At 39.6% G+C, this 19297-nt stretch overlaps 1 protein-coding gene across 7 annotated transcripts in view; it reads left to right on the top strand.

Moving 5' to 3' along the window:
* Positions 1-19297, top strand: part of PTPRR (protein tyrosine phosphatase receptor type R) — a 253812-nt gene that overhangs the window by 213239 nt on the left and 21276 nt on the right. For 5 of the 7 annotated variants that reach the window (XM_084956339.1, XM_021091990.2, XM_084956338.1 and 2 more), the window contains 4 exons: positions 4131-4210; positions 4980-5117; positions 15551-15661; positions 17274-17431. In XM_084956339.1, coding sequence (XP_084812465.1) covers positions 4131-4210; positions 4980-5117; positions 15551-15661; positions 17274-17431 — 487 coding nt within the window. Of the gene's footprint in view, positions 1-4130; positions 4211-4979; positions 5118-15550; positions 15662-17273; positions 19264-19297 lie in introns of those variants that run through there. The other 2 variants (XR_014803633.1, XR_014803634.1) reach the window with 2 other exon arrangements.

Below are 19297 nucleotides of genomic sequence, written 5' to 3'. Positions count from 1 at the left end.
GTTGTGAGTTCCATCCTTGGCCTTGCTCAGCGGGTTAATGATCCAGCGTTGCTCTGAGCTGCAGTGTAGGTCGCAGATGTGGCTTGGATCTGATGTTGCTGTGGCTGGCAGCCGTAGCTCCAATTTGACCCCCTGCCTGTGAACCCATATGTGCTGGTGCGGCCCTGAAAAGCAAAAAAAAAAAAAAAAAAAAAAAAAAAAAAGTGTAGTTGCTATTGATACTGCCCAGATATGTCATAAATGGTATGCTAAATATTTAACATGTAATCCAGAAATATCAGTTCTCAAAAAAGTTATCATCATGAATGTGACTAATACAGAGCAAGAGACTTTAAATGCATCGCATAAATAAAATTGTAACAATCATCATAATAATAATAATAAATGATGACAATGACAAAATTTTGTTTTTTTGATCCTTGGCTTTTTTATTAGACTAAACTAACATTAAAGAGCTTTGGGGAGCTCCTGCTGTGGCGCAGCAGAAACGAATCTGGCTAGTATCCATGAGGATGCAGCTTCAATCCCTGGCCTTGTTCAGTGGGTTAAGGATCCGGCATTGCCATGAGCTGCGGTATAGGTCGAAGACAGGGGCTCGGATCCTGCGTTGCTATGAGTGTGTTGCTACAGCTCCAATTCAACCCCGAGCCTGGGGACTTCCATATTAAAAAAAAAAAAAAAAGTCTTGATTGGAACACTACATTTTCTCTTAGTCATACATTGTATTCTTATTTTTTTTCTTTTAAGTATCTGGAAATCTCTAAATACTTGGAAATACTATAAATTACCAATTTCCAACATAAAGTGCAACATTAGTTGACAGGGAGCTAAGTTAGTTTCACAGGGAACCTACTTCTAAGCAGTTTTGGGGTCGAGTTCTCAGTAAATCATATACACTGTGGGCATTATAAAAACTGAAGGAAGTGGGCCTCTTTTCAAGTCTGAGCAGTTTAGGGCCTTTGTGGAAACGTTTAATAATCAGGGAAGACTGAAAAGGACTGGAAGTTTTCCTGTCCCTTTGCTAAGAAAAGGAAAAAAGCCTAGAAAAAAAAAAAAAAAGCAGTTTTAACTCTTTCTAATCAAACTTAATTCTGATATTAAACACTCTCGGAGCCACACACCAATGAGAAATCACAAAGGATACGAAAGTTAATGTACAACAGTCCTTGCTCGCAAGGGATTCATCCCAGTCCATGGAGGGCAAGCAGACATGGAAGCGCAAAATACAAGATATTAAAACTAAAATAAAATGTGGCATCCTGAGCATAGAAAGAAACACCTGGGGAGACAAGAAAAGGCTTCCAAAAGGAGGTGTTCTTTGCACTGAGCGCAGAAGAATGAGGAAGGCTTTACCATGAAGAGAAGGCAGGGAAATAATACACACAAAAGAATAGAATCTGCAATCACATGGAGTACTGGGGAGACTGCCCGAGGTCCGTGTGACTAGATCATATGCTGTGCCTAGAAAAACGATTATTAATGAGGCTGTGGGAAAAGATGAGGACTTACTGGACCCACTAAGCCGCTTGGATTTCATCCCCTAGATTTTCACCTCCGGGAGAGCAGCCCCTAGCCACATACGGCAGCGTATATTAAAATTAAATACAATTAAAACTTTAGTTTCTCATTCGTACCAGCCGCATTTCAAGGGCTCAGTAGCTAGCGTGGCTAGTGATCACAATTGTGGACAACACAGAGACCATTTCCACCATCACAGAAAGTTCTGTTGGGCAATGCTGCTCTGGGCCATCAAATTGTCAATACATATCCATAATAAAATGAATGCAAAGGATAAATAAATTTTTACATACTACCTTCCTGGAAAAAAAAAATCTCAGAATTCATTAGCGTGATATAGACCCTGAGAAATTCTGCAGTAAGAAGAATGTTGTTCAAGTGTGTTGAATTCAGTATTTTCCATATTTCTTTGATGACTGAATCCCATTTTTGAAGGATGATCTAATTTACAAGTATATGACCTAATTCCGTATGTTATAGAAGAAATGATTTACAGGTAACAGTTTGGGAAATACTGCTGTAGGCAATTAGGGACGGATGGCATGTAGGCAAGGGAATGGTGTGATCAGATTTTATTTTACAGAAGACCGCCTCAGCAGCCGTGAGAAGGAAGGATGAGGAAAGAACCAGACCAAAGGTAGTAAGACCAGATGGGATGCTCAGGTGCTCATCCAAGAAGGAAGTCTTTTGAAGAGAGAGGCAATGTAGACCCCAGCAAGTTTCAGGATAGAACAGACAGAACTTGAAGGATTGGATATGGAGGATCAAGTCCAATAGGACAGTTAGTGCTCAAACATGGGCTTGGAACTGGGGTAGCACACTCTGCAAAGAATTAACAGGGGGCTGTCAGGAACACATGAGACATGGAGTTTCATGGTCCTGTAGTATATCCAGAATGAAATAAGAGTTTTAAATGTGCCCTATACGTGAAGAGAGTAACCTGCTGGAAGATCTCTATTTGGGAGCCTTCAGGTTTGGGTACCAAAGCCATGGGGATGAATCAGTCACCCAATAAGGCAGGGTCAGGTGAGCACAGAAGCAGATCAAGTCGAATCCTAGACTCAGCACCATCAAAAGGGGGTGATGAAATAAGCAGAAGATTGAAAAGAGGCCATGGAAGAGGGAGCAGGAAAACCAGAATCCTGTGACCTGGTATCCAAGGAAAGAGAAAACTCCCTAAAGAGATATATGGTCACCAGTTTTTGAATTCCACAGAGAGGACATGAAAAAATAAATGCCACTGTGGGCTTATTGGGTTTAGTCACAAAAGGGTCAGCAGCGGCAGGAGCGAGAGTAGTGTCTGCATAAGACTAGAGTTAGGGGAGTTTCCACGGTGGCACAGCGCTTTAAAGGATCTGGTGTTGTCACAGCTGTGACACAGGTGACAAGGGCAGCTCAGATTCAATCTCTGGCCTGGGAACTTCCACATGCTTTGGGTGCAGGGGTAAGGAGTGGAGGCAGAGACTTAGGTTAAGATAGATTGGAGTGTACATTAGAAGGATTGAATTTTATCTGTTTTATTTTATTTTATTTTATTTGCTTTTTAGGACTGCACTCATGGCATATGGAGGTTCCCAGACCAGGGCTAATTGGAGCTACACCACAGCTCATGGCAATACCAGATCCTTAACCCACTGAAGGAGACCAAGGATCAAACCTGCAACCTCATGGTTCCTAGTCAGATTCGTTTCCGCTGTGCCACAATAAGAACTCCAAGAAGGACTGAATTTTAGATGAGGGGGGAAGAACAATGAGCATAATACATGCTCAGAATTTACTTTTTGTGAGACAAGCAAAAGAGCAATTGCTAAAGAGGAATGCATAGAATCGGCTTCTTAAATGGAAGGGACCATTTAACTCAATGCAATAGACATGTATTGAGTATCTATTATGTATGTAAGTACTGTGCTATACACCAAGTCTTATAGAGATAATGAAAAGAAAATCCCCATCCTTGCCTTCAAGAGGCTCAGAATGTCCTGGTTTAAAGAAATCATAAAGGGGTGATTTGATCTTCATTCATTTATGTAAATGTTGGTAAAAATCAGAACCGTATTTTCCTAACACTGTGGTTCTTAAAGAACCTTTCAACTTCTTGATGGAAAGTGATTTTAGGATTTAAGACAATATTGCTAGCACTATAATAATCTATCCAATATCAGAAGTCTGTGCTGCCATGGTAACTAAAGACAGCTTCTCCCAAATAGTGAGAGGAGATTCAGTCTGGACCGAGTCTGGCTGTTGCACAGGACAGAAGCCAGATGGGAACAGGGAGATATGGTACAAATTCTGAATGCAAAGAACAAGAGAAAGAGCATACATGAGAAACGGGGTCAAGAATCAGAAAGTCACCAAAAAATGGCATGAAATAGAAACTCATCCTCTTAAGCTCATGGGTCCAGAACAGGAGTCAAGATGGTCCCAGATGTCCCTCAATGAATACAGATGGATCAAGAGACAGACACCCAGCCACACAAAAACGTTGACACACCCAGAGGATCGCTATGTAAGATAACAAGGGTACTATGTATAATGTATGTGTTATTGGTGTTCTAAGGAACTTTTAAAAGAGGAAATCTGGTTAATGTATTCTTTCTTGTTTTCTCCATTAGATCCCCTCAGCCGAGTATGTTTAAGACCAAAAAATGTAACGGATTCTTTGAGCACCTACATTAATGCTAATTATATTAGGGTAAGTAAATAAATATACATGTCTTTTAGATGAGCATATTGATTTGCTATTTGGAATTGTTGGTTTTGGTTTTTTCCATCAGAATAGATTAATTTTTTGTCTTTTTTTTTTTTTTTTTTTTTTTTTTTTTTTAGGGAGCATATGGAGGTTCCCAGGCTAGGGGTTAAATTGGAGCTACAGCTGCCAGCCTAAACCATAGCCATAGCAACGTAGGATCCAAGCCACTTCTGCGACCTACACCTCAGCTCACAGCAATAGTGGATCCTTAACCCACTGAGCAAGGCCAGGGATGGAACCTGAGTTCTCATGGATAACTGGTTGTGTTCATTACTGCTGAGCCACAACGGGAACTCCAGAATAGATTAATTTTGATTTAACTTGATTACTAACAAGTTTTGTTTGTTTGTTTTGTTTGGTTGTTGTTGTTTTTTTGTTTTTTTTTTGCTTGTTTGCTTGATCATAACCAATGTTGGTGGTGGGTCATTTATAGTAAGGCTTCCTCATGTCTGCGGCTACACTGCTCCATCTGAGATGCTCCAGGGAGGATTGAACATTACGACTTTTGGTAATGACCCTTAGTACCGTATGTGGTACCTCACTTACCAGGAGAACAGCCACAGAAACTATGGTGCTAGAATCAATGAAGCTGTGAAAGTCTGTGTTGCTTTCGGACTAGCAGAGCTGTTTTGCTTTGAAGATCTTTCACCTAAACTTTCAGTGCAAAGCACCAACTTCAAAGCCAACATTGTTGTCTCTTTACTCAACCTAGGGCTACAATGGCAAAGAGAAAGCATTCATCGCCACCCAGGGCCCCATGATCAACACAGTGAATGATTTCTGGCAGATGGTTTGGCAGGAAGACAGTCCTGTGATTGTTATGATCACAAAGCTCAAAGAGAAAAACGAGGTATGAACTTTCTCCAAGTATGGAACACTACATTTTTTTTCAGTCATTATAGACGAGATATTGTATAAGTAAAAATTGCCATATACTTAATAACGGATTTAAGATGGAAACATTAAGGTATTTAAAGATTAGGTCACTTTATGCTTCCAAAAGAAACGGTAACTGGTGTTCTAGGAATGGTGACTTTCAATTAAATCAATATACTTGGCGGACAGGTATCACATTTGTACTCACATATCACTGTAAGGAAATGAAGGGCCATGAATTATCACTCTGATTTTTTTGTTGGGGAAATAAAATAAAATATTTATTTACAGCCCAAGCGGGCTTTGAGCACCTACTAGGTGACAGTTACTATTTTATTTGCTGGCAAAATGGTAGTAAACAAACACGGAGATTCCTGCCCTTGGTAGAAATTAACTTTCTTAGTGGGAGGGGAGACAGACAAAAAGCAATAAATATAATGAGCTCATAAAAATATAGCATATTAGAAGGGATAACTGTAGGAAAAGAAAATTAGGGCAGGATAAGGGAACTGGTCGTGCTGAGCTATAGGAAGAAAGTAAGAGAACAAGGATAAGCTGCAGGATTATGTGGGAGGGGGTTTGGGTGGTGAGATAACCCTCACTAAGAAAGTGAGCCTTGGGAGTTCCCATCACCGCTCAGTGGGTTGAGAACCTGACTAGTATCCATGAGGACACGGGTTTGATCCCTGGCCTCGCTCAGTGGGTTAAGGATCCAGTGTTGCCATGAGCTCTGATATAGGTCGTGGTTGTGGCTCGGATCCCACTTTGCTGTGGCTGTGTATAGGCTGGCAGCTGTAGGTCCTATTTGACCCCTAGCCTGGGAACCTCCACACGCTTTGGGTGTGGCCCTAAAAAGCAAAATAAGAAAGTCAGCTTTGAAGAAAGATTTGAAGTCTACAGAAACAAGCAACTTTCTCAATATCTTCATAAAAAGAAATACAAGAAAGAGACAAAATTAAATTCCCTGTCCATACTAGTAGCCATTTTCTAAGGATCTAGCTTATAAAATATTCATTCTTATTTTGCATCATAAGTATAAAATTGTGTAATTCCCAAAGGGTGCTATCCTAGGTGCTGCTTATATTTCACGGCAACTTATTGAAATATTTTATGGTCTGATTTTAGTCAACATTTGCGTTTCTTGTCAAAATTACTATACCTCATAATAAGAATACTATACCATAGCAATAAGAATGTGGAGTTCCCGTCATGGTGCAGCAGAATTGAACACAACTAGGAACCATGAGGTTGTGGGTTCCATCCCTGGCCTCACTCAGTGGGTTAAGGATCTGGCGTTGGCATGAGCTGTGGTGTAGGTCGCAGATGCAGCTCAGATCTGGGGTTGCTGTGGCTGTGGCGTAAGCCAGCAGTGTAGGTCGGATTCAGCCCCTAGCCTGGGAACCTCCATATGCTGTGGGTGTGGCTCTAAAAAGCAAAAAAAGAAAAAAAGAAAGGAATGTAGGAAAACTGAACTTTCCCTTATTCTCCTTTGGTGGGTTATAACCTTGATTGAAGTCTAACCCTACTAAAACAGCAACAGCAACTTAAAGGTTTTTGGGGGGTTTTGTTTGTTTGTTTGTTTGGCTGTGCTCATGGCATGTGGAAGTGGAAGTTCCTGGGCCAGTAATCAAACCTTAGCCATGGCAACGATCCAAACCACTGCGTTGACAATGCCGGATTCTTAATCCACTGAGCCACAAGGGGATGCCTTAAAGTTTTTAAAAGTTTGTTGTTTTCTTCCATTTTTGCTGCAATAGATAAAGGATCTTTTTCTGAAACTTATCCTGGAAAAAAAGTATATTTTTGGCCAGTAGATGAAGTTACATACTAAATTAATTATACGCTTAATAAATGCATTTCTATGAATCTTATATGAAAGCCTTAGGTGGTATCATAAAAATAATCCCTAATATTCTCAACTTTCTCATCCACTATCTGTCAACATATTAAGCCACTGACAATTCCTGTACAGTTTATGTTTATGACAATTTACCTTCATGGTAGGAAAAGATTCTTCAAATTTTAAAGGTAGATTCTCTGTGTATATTTACCCATGCATACATCCATAATTTTTTTTTTTTTTTTTTTGTTCTCTTTAGAGTCGCACCCAAGGCATATGGAGGTTCCCAGGCTACACCACAGCCACAGCAATGCCAGATCCGGGCCACATTTGTGACCTACACTGAAGCTAACAGCAATGCTGGATCCTTAACCTACTGAGTGAGGCCAGGAATTGAACCTGCATCCTCATGGATACTGGTTAGGCTCATTCCCACTGAGCCATGATGGGAACTCCCATAAATTTATGTAATATGACAGGCTAGATAATCTGAAAGGCCAGTCATACTGGGTAAAATATGATGTAGCATACATAGCAGAGCTTGAGGAAAAAAAGTAAAGGAAATCCCAGGAAGCAGCAACTGAATAAAAAGCATAAAACTGGGGAATTATAGGTAGCTTGTGTTTTAATGACAGTGTAAGAACTGAAGACAAAGCCTTGGGCTTGCCAAAGCCAGGACTTAGAACTGAGACCTTCCATAAAGTGACCACCTGTGAGGGCTATGCCTTCAGTGAAAGGGTGATCCATAAGAATAAACCTGCCTACCAAAATAGGACTATAGTAGGAAGTTAAGTCTGGCTAAGTCTGGCCCTCTCATGGGGTAAATAAAAAGGGTCTCTTGAGTATTCCAAATTCAAAAAGCAGGAAATGCCAAGTGTTAAAGTAACTAATAACATTTTTGTTTTTATAAGTTATTTATAACTTTTTATATTTATATAAATTTTAGTTATATTAATTATTTACATAAATTAATTTTTAATTTGTATGTGTGATTTATAGATTAATTTATTTTCAGTGAAGTAATTAACATAAAAAGGAATGCTGCATGAGTGACACTCTGTGGCACTTTACAAAAGCAAAGACTTTCTGGATGTGTATACTCTCAGCATACATGACACAAAATTTCAACTAAGAGGCCCAACCAACATAAGTCAGAAGTCAAAATTGTAATACACACAAGTAAATAGAGAACATAAGGAAAAATCAGAAGAAACAGCAAATAGTATAAATAGACCCACAAAAAATTAAAATAATAAAAACTTTAAATATAGGCTACTTTTTATAATTAAGCACACAAAATATAAAATTTTTAAAAACCTGACAAAAGAACAAGTTGCTATCAAAAAAGACTAGAGAAATTTCAAAACAAACCAAATAGTCCTAGAAATAAGTATTATATAGACATTAAAATGAAAAAAGAAAACCTCATTAGACAGGTATATTAGCAAGCTGGACACAGCTGAATAAATGATTAGTGGATTAAAAAATAGAGCCAAGTAAATTACCTAGAAGGTCAAGATGACCAAAAATATGCAAGAGAGGTTCAGACACATAGATGTGCCTGAAACTAAATATAGGTAGGTAGGTAGGTAGACAGATATCCAATGTTTGTATAAAGTATGTTTTAGAAGAAGAAAAAGGAGAATATAAAAAAAGAATTAACATTTGAGGAAATAATGGCTAGAGATGTTCCAAAACTGGTGAAAGGCATGAACACTCAGATTTGAAAAGCACAATAAATCTTAGGCTGGATAAGTAAAAGTCAGTCCACAACTAGACACATCTGTAGAACTGAAAAACACTACAATTTTAACAACCAAAGTAACTAAGAATTGTCTTCCCAGGAGTTCCTATCATGACACAGTGGTAATGAATCCGACTAGTGTCCATGAGGACACAGGTTCCATCCCTGGCCTCACTCAGTGGGATAAGGACCTAGCGTTGCCATGAGCTGTGGTATAGGTCGCAGACACAGCTCAGATCCCGCATTGCTGTGGCTGTGGTGTAGGCCGGCAGCTGTAGCTCCAATTTGACTCCTAGCCTGGGAATTTCCATATGCCATGGGTTCGGACCTAAAAAAAAAAAAAAAAAGTGTCTACTCAGTCCTAGCAATAGAAGCTAAAAATCAGTAGAATGATAGACACAAATGAATAAAAGAAAATAACTGACAACCCAGGACACACGACCCTCACACAGGATTTAGTAAATTTCCTAGTTCTGAGTAGAATGCACTCCTCCAGCCCACCTTAGCTGGAATTATAATTTTCTTTTTTTCTTTTTATTTTATTTATTTATTTATTTATTTTGTCTTTTTGCTATTTCTTGAGCTGCTCCTGCGGCATATGGAGGTTCCTAGGCTAGGGGTCGAATCGGAGCTGTAGCCACCAGCCTATGCCAGAGCCACAGCAATGCAGGATCCGAGCCTTGTCTGCAACCTACACCACAGCTCACGGCAACGCCAGATCCTTAACCCACCTAGTGAGGCCAGGGATCGAACCCGCAGCCTCATGGTTCCTAGTCGGATTCGTTAACCACTGAGCCACGATGGAAACTCCTCTGGAATTATAATTTTCTGATTAGACTGTCACAGTACGTTTCTTCAAAGCACCTTCATACCCTTAATAATTACATTTCTTCTACTAAAAGTAAAATCATATAAAGACAACATAGAAAAGGCACTGTGATTTATGTAATTACATACATATTGATATGTGACTGTTTCAAAATAAATAAGTTGTATTTTCCACAGAAAACATCACTTATTTATTGCATGTTTATTAAGGGTTAAAACTTGACAAAGCATGTGTGAAACAATGCCTTGCAATGAGTAGAGACTAGGTTGTGGTACCTGTGTAAGAGAAACTACAATTCCTGTGATCCTGAGCATTTCAGTCCTCAAATTTTGTGATAGGTTTGTTCCCTTAAAGAAAAAGTCAGAAATATGCCTTCAGTGATTTAACTTGTTTTTCAGTCAGGGTTTCATCAAGACAGAAGAAGTCAAGATTATTGTTTAGTCAGAAAACATTCCCTACAAGTTGGGTCGAACATGACATATTTTTAAAAAGTCCAACAAGGATGATATGAACAATTGGCAGATATTCCAAAGCTCCAAGAGACAGATGTGTTCTTCCCTTCTGTCCTCGAAACCAAAGTTGCCATTGTAAAAGAACTGGCGAAGGAGATAAATATGTATTTCAAAGTGACACTGAGTTGGTTAACCGACGATGTTCAGACCTCTCCATGCTGAATGTGCAAAGCAACGGAGCCCATCTTGTTCTTTCCCTCTCCAGGGCATCAACTTGGAGCTAACCTGTAGGCACCCCTCTCAGAATTTGCATTCTCTGTTGGAGAGCCAAATGAATCTGTTGAAAGCTAGAATTGTTTTTTAGTAAGGGCCACATAAAGGGTGATTGGTTTTCATTTTTCTCTTAGGCTATATAATTCAGAAAATAAAGAGGGATTATATTTTTTCTTACCATTTTTAGCCTCTTGCCTCCTGACTTTTTTTTTTTTTTTTTTTTAAGGGTTGCACCATGGCATATGGAAATTCCCAGGCTAGGGGTGGAGTCAGAGCTGCAGCTGCCAGCATACACCACAGCCACAGCAACGTGCAATATGAGTCACATCTGCAACCTACACCACAGTTCACCACAACGCTGAGCAAGGCCAGGGATCAAACCTGTGTCCTCATGGATACAAGTCAGGTTCATTATCATTAAGCCACAGTGGGAACTGTAGCTTCTTGGCTTTCTAAATGTCTGGGATATGTCTTCTGGCATTATCAACGTCAAATAGATTATGTTACATGTTTTCTATATGTGATTTGCTACATGTATTTTCCTGTAGTCAGTCATAAGTCCAAATATTTCAATAAATACTTCGACTTCTGTTATTGTTGATTACTCACTAAATTAAAATAAAAATTCCTTTCCATCCAGATTCTCTAAAGATGTAAATATAATACCACAGAGGAAATTTTGATGTCTTACAGATCAAAATGATAGTGAGGAGTCTGGCTCAAAAGAAATATGCAGTAGACCTCACACTGCCAGGAAGATACTGTTTACCAAAAATGTGCCAACTTTCAATTGTGTTAAGCGTCATTGTTTGGAATAGACAAAACTCATTTCCTCTGAAAATATGTGAAGGTGGAGTTATCTTTAGAAATTCCCAGGCTTTATATTTACATGAACCTTTCTCCTTTCTAATAATTAAATAAAAGAATAAATGAGTAATTGCCAGCTCGTATTCAATAATCCGAATACTCTCATAGTTACTCTTTTTTATAAAATGAGCATAAACAAAAGATTTGAAAATGGAGCTGAAAAAAATCAGTTATCTTCTCTTGCAGGAAAGATTTCATTACATTACTGAGCTCCAATAATGCGTACAACCACCATTAAGAGTTTTGGGTATAAATATCACTTGGTGAACGTACAGCTCAGCAGAGAGGGACAAACGTACTGGACTTAGGAAAAGAGTGGACCATGTTCCCCGAGCATCAGCGTATTTCATAGAGGGAAGGGAGGCCATTGGTTAATGCTGTGGTTAAAAAAAAGCGGGGGTCGGGGAGGGTTAGTTCCCATCGTGGCTGAGTGGTTAATGAACCCAACTAGTATCCATGAGGTTGCAGGTTTAATCCCTGGCCTTGCTCAATGGGTTAAGGATCCGGCGTTGCTGGAGCTGTTGTGTAGGTGGCAGACATGGCTTGGATCCCAAATTGCTGTGGCTGTGGCATAGGCCAGCGGCTACAGCTCCAATTCGACCCCTAGCCTGGGAACTTCCACATGCCTTGGGTGTGGCCCTAAAGGCAAAAGACCAAAAAAAGGAGGGGGGGAGGTTGTTAACAGTGCAGAAGTCAAAAACAGCAAGTTGAATCTATAAAGTGGTATTTGCTCAGAGGGTCCTCACCACCAAAGGTTAGTTCCCAGGGACCCCTATCAAAACTCCTGAGCTGCAGTTTCCTCAGCTGTAAAATGATAAAAGCCATAACAGTAATACCTACTTTCTGCTTTACCTCATTCAAATGATCGTGGAAGAGATTCAATGATATGATATTGGTGAAGGGGCTCTTAATATTCTGTTCTATTCCTCTCATAGGCAAATGTAACCCAAATGCAACTGAATGTTTTCTTTTTGCTTATTTAGAGCCACTTTCTATATGATGATATGTGTCTTTAGCCCAGAAAGCAAAATCTCTTTGATTTTAAATGCATAAAATTTAACGGCAGAAATTATCACAACCTTGTAAATCAGCTATTCTTCAAAAAACTGTTAAAAATGCATAGAATTTAAAGAGAAAGTAACTTAAAAAACTGATTTTTTCAGACAACTAAATACGAGCTAGATCTGCTCCTTCTTTATACACAAATAGCCCTAATATGGGGGCAGGGAGAGGTTAAACAAACAAAAAAGATCATAAAAATATGAGTTTGCATTGCTTTGCATTGCACTCTACTTTTGCTATAAACTACTGATTATGAAAAATTAGTTGATGTCCAGAATCTTTACAGTCAGGGCTCACTAATTGTTTGCATAAGAGACACATGACCTTCTGGAAATCTCTTTTTTTTTCTCCAAATTATGAATTCTTGGAATTAATAGACAATTTTACTGAAAGAATCAGTCCAGTTAGCAGAAGAATAGCGGTGATTTGGGGTTATAGTCTGCGGGATAGTGTGCTATTTTGAATTATCTACAATTAGCGTGGTTTCACAATATTATCTATAAGGGAGCATTTTCCTTCCTTGAATTTTCTTCTTTTTTCGTATCATTGTTAGTGCCACAATGTAAGAAGCCTTAAAAAGCTGTTCATGAAAACAATTTGAACATGAACTTGTGCTCTTAGAAACAGCTACATTTGCAGCTCTCCCCTACCTCATATTCAGAAGCACCCACGCTTATCTAGTCTCTTTTTCTACATTCACCTAAAAGGGGGAAAAAATGTATTCAGGGTGTAAAAATAAGCCATTGTAACTCAGAAAGGAGATGGGATGCTAATTAAGGGTTGTTTGAATGAACAAGTCACATTGCATTGTCTACTGGGAGCTGGCTGCCAATTGCATTTTTGGTGAAGAGTCAAGAAAAACATTCAGGAGGGCCCCGGCAAGCTTGGGAGAGAAGCGAGCAGCACTTCCATTTATCAAGTAGGTGCACAAGCCTGTATTATGTTGTGAAGAGTCAGGGTGCAGGCTGGGGGCTCCTGCCTTGCAGCTTTTCTTACCGGTTTCAAGAGCCACCTTCCCAAAGAGGGGCCTGCTGCTGGGGCCTGATCGTGGACAATGGGGCACGTATGCCAGACTGCTGGGCTACTGAATGCCTCTTTCTTTGTTCAGTACCTTTTTCAAGATTCTTTGTCACTCTTCTTGGATTCTTCCAGGAGGCATGGGTTTTAAGACACACACAATAGCCCGGGTCTTGCAGCGAAATAATTGATGCTCCATTGAAAGAAACCAGGCAGACTGGTTTGTATGATTATCTTAAACAGGGGAAATTGGAGACATTTGGCAACTCGTAAATGAGGAGGGAAAGAAAATTGCTCTATTTTTTAAAGGTTTCTTTTCTCAGTGTTAATGTTATATCCACCAGAGTAAGCCTGTAGCCTGATTGCCTAACAGTCTTGGAGGTGGGATGGCATGTAAATAGAGGTGAAAATTATTTGTTTGGAAAAGGACCAAGGCATAGAGGATGCAAATATGTCTTTATTGTAATGGATGAAAGAAGCAGTGATTCCACTAGGTGAAGTGACTTCCTTGTGACTCTATCATGTAGAATATTTGGTACTTAGCATGATAGATCCCAGATGTTGTATTTCTGATATTTTACACGTCTTTTCCTTTAGTTCTATAATTCTGTAATTTTTTAGCTGTTTATAAAAAAATCTGTAAGTATCTAATTTTTTTTTTCAAGTATGGTCCTATGACTTTAACACAGATGTGAAGAAACAAGTGTCCTGAGGACGAAAAGTCCCAATTAAAGGCAACAAGTGAAGGAATTTCTCTATAAATATGCATGTGTGTTTGAAAGAAAATGACAAATTCTATTTAAACAGTATTTCTAAAGTTAAATTGCTTCCACGGGCACTCAAAATTTTACCTTTCACACTCTGCATTCTTAATCATTAAAATGTGTGGTAAAAAGGGAATAGTGCTTTTGGAGTTGTTTAAAAGGCAAAATAATAAATAATATGAGCTTATACATATGCTTGCATCTCATTTTGTAGTTTTTTTTAATAATGTAGCTTGGATTTCATAAAAATAATATTCAATGCATGATCTAATACATATTTAAGTAATGATGTAATTAATCACTTTAGATCAAAAACCCATTCCATAATCCAATAGTCGTAAAATATAGTAACAATAATAACATCATGCTTTGAATGTTACTGTATGCCAGGCTTTGTCCTCAGTTCTTTCCATGTATTAAATCTTGAGGAAACTGAGGCCAGAGAGATTATGTTTCCTGCTTATAGATTCACCAATAAATGGTGGGATCAAAATGTGGCTCCAGGCTCTCAGACTCCAAAACTTGCATCTTAACCATTGTGTTATATTGTCTTGCTTGCAATATAATTATTGTTATTAAACCCTTCAAAGGGGATCCATCATAAAGTTTTTTAAAATAGTCTTGTTTATATGTCTACTTCAGTGGCTCCCATAGGTGAACAGGTCATTGGTCCTTGAAAATATAGTACCGTAGGTGTGTTAGTGGTCATTTCATCTGTTTTACTTACAATGGAAACTGCATTCTGTGGCATCTAACACATTACAAATGCTCTTATTAGAGATTTTTGTTTGATGAAGCAGGAAAATGTGACGTGCCTCAATCACTGTAAGAGAACTTCTTTTTAATTCTCTTCGTCACATGATAAACGCTAACATGTGGATCTTAGTTTCCTAATTCTTAATTCAGTTCTAAATTATTCCTTAATTTCTTTGTGGGTACTTGGGAAACTTGACTTTAATTTTTTTTTTTTGTATGAGATTATTAGCAATAGTGTTTGGCAGACGTATGTAAAAATAGATATTTTGTTTTAAAAGCAGTTTTATTGAGATATAATTTATAATATACCATATATACTATGAAGCTTACCTATTTTTTTTTTTTTTTGTCTTTTGTCTTTTTGTCTTTTGTTGTTGTTGTTGTTGCTATTTCTTGGGCCGCTCCCGCGGCATATGGAGGTTCCCAGGCTAGGGGTTGAATCGGAGCTATAGCCACCGGCCTACGCCAGAGCCACAGCAACGCAGGATCCGAGCCGCGTCTGCAACCTACACCACAGCTCACGACAACGCCGGATCGTTAACCCACTGAGCAAGGGCAGGGACCGAACCCCGCAACCTCATGGTTCATAGTCGGATTCGTTAACCACTGCGCCACGATGGGAACTCCATAGCTTACCTATTTAAAGTGGTTCTGTGGTTTTAGCACATTTACAGAGCTGTAAAAATTGACACTTGATTTTTTAAATTAATTAAATAGACATTTTTGAGATGCCTGAATGAAAAATACTTCAAAGCCAGTGAAAACCATGAATATTTGCTGTGTTCTTCTGTCCCCTCCTCCAGAAATGTGTGCTTTACTGGCCAGAAAAAAGAGGAATATATGGGAAAGTTGAGGTTCTGGTTATCAACGTCAAAGAATGTGATAACTATACTGTTCGAAATCTTGTCTTAAAGGTAAGACTACTCAGCTGTGGTCATCTACACAGCAAACTGTTAGAGGATTACATCTCTACTTGTAAATTTTTTATCCTAATAAGTATTTCAGACTCCATTGAAACGAATCAAAGAATGTCAAGATCAAAGAGAAATTATAATCACTCCCTTATGTATTTCTTTGTTGTCAGCTACTATTAGTATGTGGAATAATTAAATTAATATAAGTAGACTTTAAGGAAATTCACTACGTAGGAGTGCGATCTTCTAATTTGCATAAATATTACATCTCTGATTTAACCCGTTGAGCACCTTTAACCAAAGGCTTCTGCTGGAGGCACGATCATGACTTTTTTTTAATGTCACTTTGGGCTGAGCAGATTTAAGTAAGTCCTGGAAACTGTGAAAGGGAAAATCTGCGCTGGTGGGTGGCTGTGGGAGGCAAGAAGAGCCTGAAGTGTTGATGAGATCTTCCAAAACTCGGAGTTACAGTCATTTATAGGGACTTTCCCGGACCAGATTATGTCATAGAAAAGTTATCTGACTTAAATTACGGGCTGCAGATGCTGAGGGACGTTGCCATGGGATTGTTTTCACTTCTAGAGAGCAATCATCTAAAAGGTTCCAGTTCTATCTCAGGACAGCATCAGTGTGGAACAGAATCACAGCAGAGAGAGAGAGTAGGGCAGAGCTGCACTGACGGGTTCTAATGGGAGGTTCAGGGCAGAAAGGCACTGGCAGAAACCTGTTCTTCAACACGTGTTCTCGAATGCTGAGCGCCTCGTCCATGCCAGGACCCTGACTGGACACTGGGTTTTGAGAGGATGTGCATGGAACGCCCACTCAAAGCCATTTCTTTTTTCTTTTTCTTTTCTTTTTTTTGGGGGGGGGGGGCCTTTTAGGGCCACACCTGCAGCATATGGAAGTTCCCAGGCTAGGGGTTGAATCGGAGCTACAGCTACTCGCCTTTGCCACAGCCACAGCAAGGCAGGATCTGAGCCTCGTCTGCTCACAGCAATGCCAGATCCTTAGCCGACTGAGCGAGGCCAGGGATCGAACCCGCAACCTCATGGTTACTAGTCAGATTCGTTTTCACTGCACCATGATGGGAACTCCTCCGAGCCATGTCTAATCTGGTGATCCCTTGTCCCTCCTTTACTCTAGGGATTCCTCACCACTGTTGAAAACTGGAATTTGGGATGCGTGTAGAATTATTATCATGATTGAACATAAAATTAAGTGTTCTTATATTGGTTAATATGTTTATAATCACCTGTCAGGAATATTCAAAGAGCAGGAAACACTGTATCCCAATTCTTTCTTGACTCTATTTTCATCTACCATTATGTTTATTCTAACAAATGACAAACATATATTGAGCATATATGTTACATACATTTTCTATACCAAATAGGTATTTCTCATTTAATAGAAGCAAGACTGTCAGACTTTGACATCGGCGTAAAATGTTCTCAGGGTGAAAGAGTCTTCTGCAAAAATCCCCCAGATTCTTTTCCACCTAGAAATAAGTTGCCAGCAAGATGGGCGTGATAGGAGGCGATTCAGTCTTGTGGTTTGGATGACTTGTAGTTCTACATGTAATGAAGCCTTTGGTGGCTGTTGCTATTTTCAGCAAGGAAGTCACACCCAACATGTGAAGCATTACTGGTACACTTCATGGCCGGATCACAAGACTCCGGACAGTGCCCAGCCCCTTCTACAGCTCATGCTGGATGTGGAAGAAGACAGACTCGCCTCCGCGGGCCGAGGGCCTGTGATTGTCCACTGCAGGTAAGCGATGAACTGTCCTTTCTGCCTGAGCAGCTGTCCATCCTTTGTAAAGTCCTAGAGCAGGTGGAAGTTGGATTTCGCTTCCTGATTCTGACTTGGCTGATAAGTCTGTCTCAAAACTGGTTAACTTCCTGATATTTGACTCTTGACCAGGATGATACTTAACAGAAATGAAGTGACGTTAACAGTGTATTTTCAGCAAACAATCCCACAGGGGAGCACATATCACTTCTAATTAACAGCTCAGGAAACAGGAGACCTTGTTCTTTCAGTTCTCTGCCTTGACACATAGCTTGATTCATTTCACCTCATTCGTCTCATACGTGATAGGAATGATACATGTTTTTTTGAAATTATCAATAGCTTTTTTGTTGTTTCAAGATGCACCTGAACTTTTCTCAGATTGTGTCCTGATAGCATTTATTATTAGGTCAAATTTGGTGAAAACCAGACAACTAGTCTCAAAGTTACCTCATGAAAAACAGATGGAAATAAATTTATGAACTGGGAAGTGGGCAACTGGTAATTCGCCAAGAGGAAAACAAAGTGCTAGTACTGGAACGCAGGGTACTGGCTGACAAAAGTGACAGATGTCCGTGGTGGCTCCCTTCCCTAATGTCTAGCTTAAGGTGTCCCCTGTAACGTACACCTCTTCCTTGTTTTCCTGTTAGTGTGCCCAACCTAAAGCACATATTTTAAAGTTATTTCTACAACTGGACATTAATTTTCCATACTTTCTCAAAATTGTTTGTTATTTTACTTAACTTCCTAAGTCTTGTAAGATAGCTTTGGATGATATTTTTAATAAAAAAGTCATTATTTTATATTACAATTTTAGCTTTCTTTTGAACCTTTATGATTTAAGAGTAAAATTTATTCTATGTCTCTCTCCAAGGTGTCATTATCTAGTTTTGAACGTTAGGCCTTACCCTACACTTAGCTTGGGGCTGAAGAAAAATACTTAATTGGCCATACTTTAGGGCTAAAACTGTCCCCCACCCCAAATCATAAAACAGTCAGGATATCTAAAATGAACTAACCATTTCCCTCATAAAACCAGCTCCCCTTCTGATTGCTATTTCTAAGAATGAGACCATCTTTTTTTCCAGGCATTCAGTTATCTTTGGCCCTTCTCTCAACTCCAGAGTCGGTATCTAATCAGTCACCAGATTGGCTTTCCCTTCAAAGCTTCTCCCATAATCCTCACTTCCTGCCCCACCACCCAAGTTCAGGCCCTTATGACCTCATCCATGTATTTTAGAAGTAGTCGGCTAATTGCACATACACACCCTGCTTCCCCACCTCCACCTCCACTATGGCCTACTCTGTGCACTCCTCTTAGATGATGTTCCTAAAACCCTCTTTCATCACCTGCACTCTCTGCTCAAAACTTCTCAAAGGCTTCCCATTGCCTAGAGCAGAAATTCTTAACCTTGGATCTGTGGACTAGCTACAGGGCCAGTGACCTCCTAGAAATGACTTGAACAGATTTGGGTCCATTAAATTAGGTGAGTTTCCTGGTGAGTGAAAACTCATTGTTTCCATCAAATGCTCAAAAAATAGGAATTCTCTTCGTGGCTCAGGGGTTAAATGAACCTGACTAGGATCCATGAGGATGCAGGTTCAATCCCTGGCCTCGCTCAGTGGGTTAAGGACCCAGCTTTGCTGGGAGCTGTGGCGTAGGTCACAGACACAGCTCGGTCCCATGTTGCTGTGGCTGTGGCGTAGGCCAGCAGCTGCATCTCCAGTTCGACCCACAGTCTGGGAACCTCCATATGCCAGGGGTGCAGACCTAAAAAGCAAAAAAATAAAAATTCTCAAAAAATAAAAAAGCTCCATTCTTTTAGAGGATGAAGGCCAAACGCC

Source organism: Sus scrofa, chromosome 5 (assembly GCF_054392235.1).
Source record: "Sus scrofa isolate SSC_HxYL_T2T_F1_AM1 chromosome 5, Sscrofa_HxYL_maternal_Yorkshire_Landrace_v2.0, whole genome shotgun sequence".
In the NCBI taxonomy this organism is placed as follows: domain Eukaryota; kingdom Metazoa; phylum Chordata; class Mammalia; order Artiodactyla; family Suidae; genus Sus; species Sus scrofa.
This window is presented reverse-complemented; position numbering and strand designations above follow the sequence as displayed.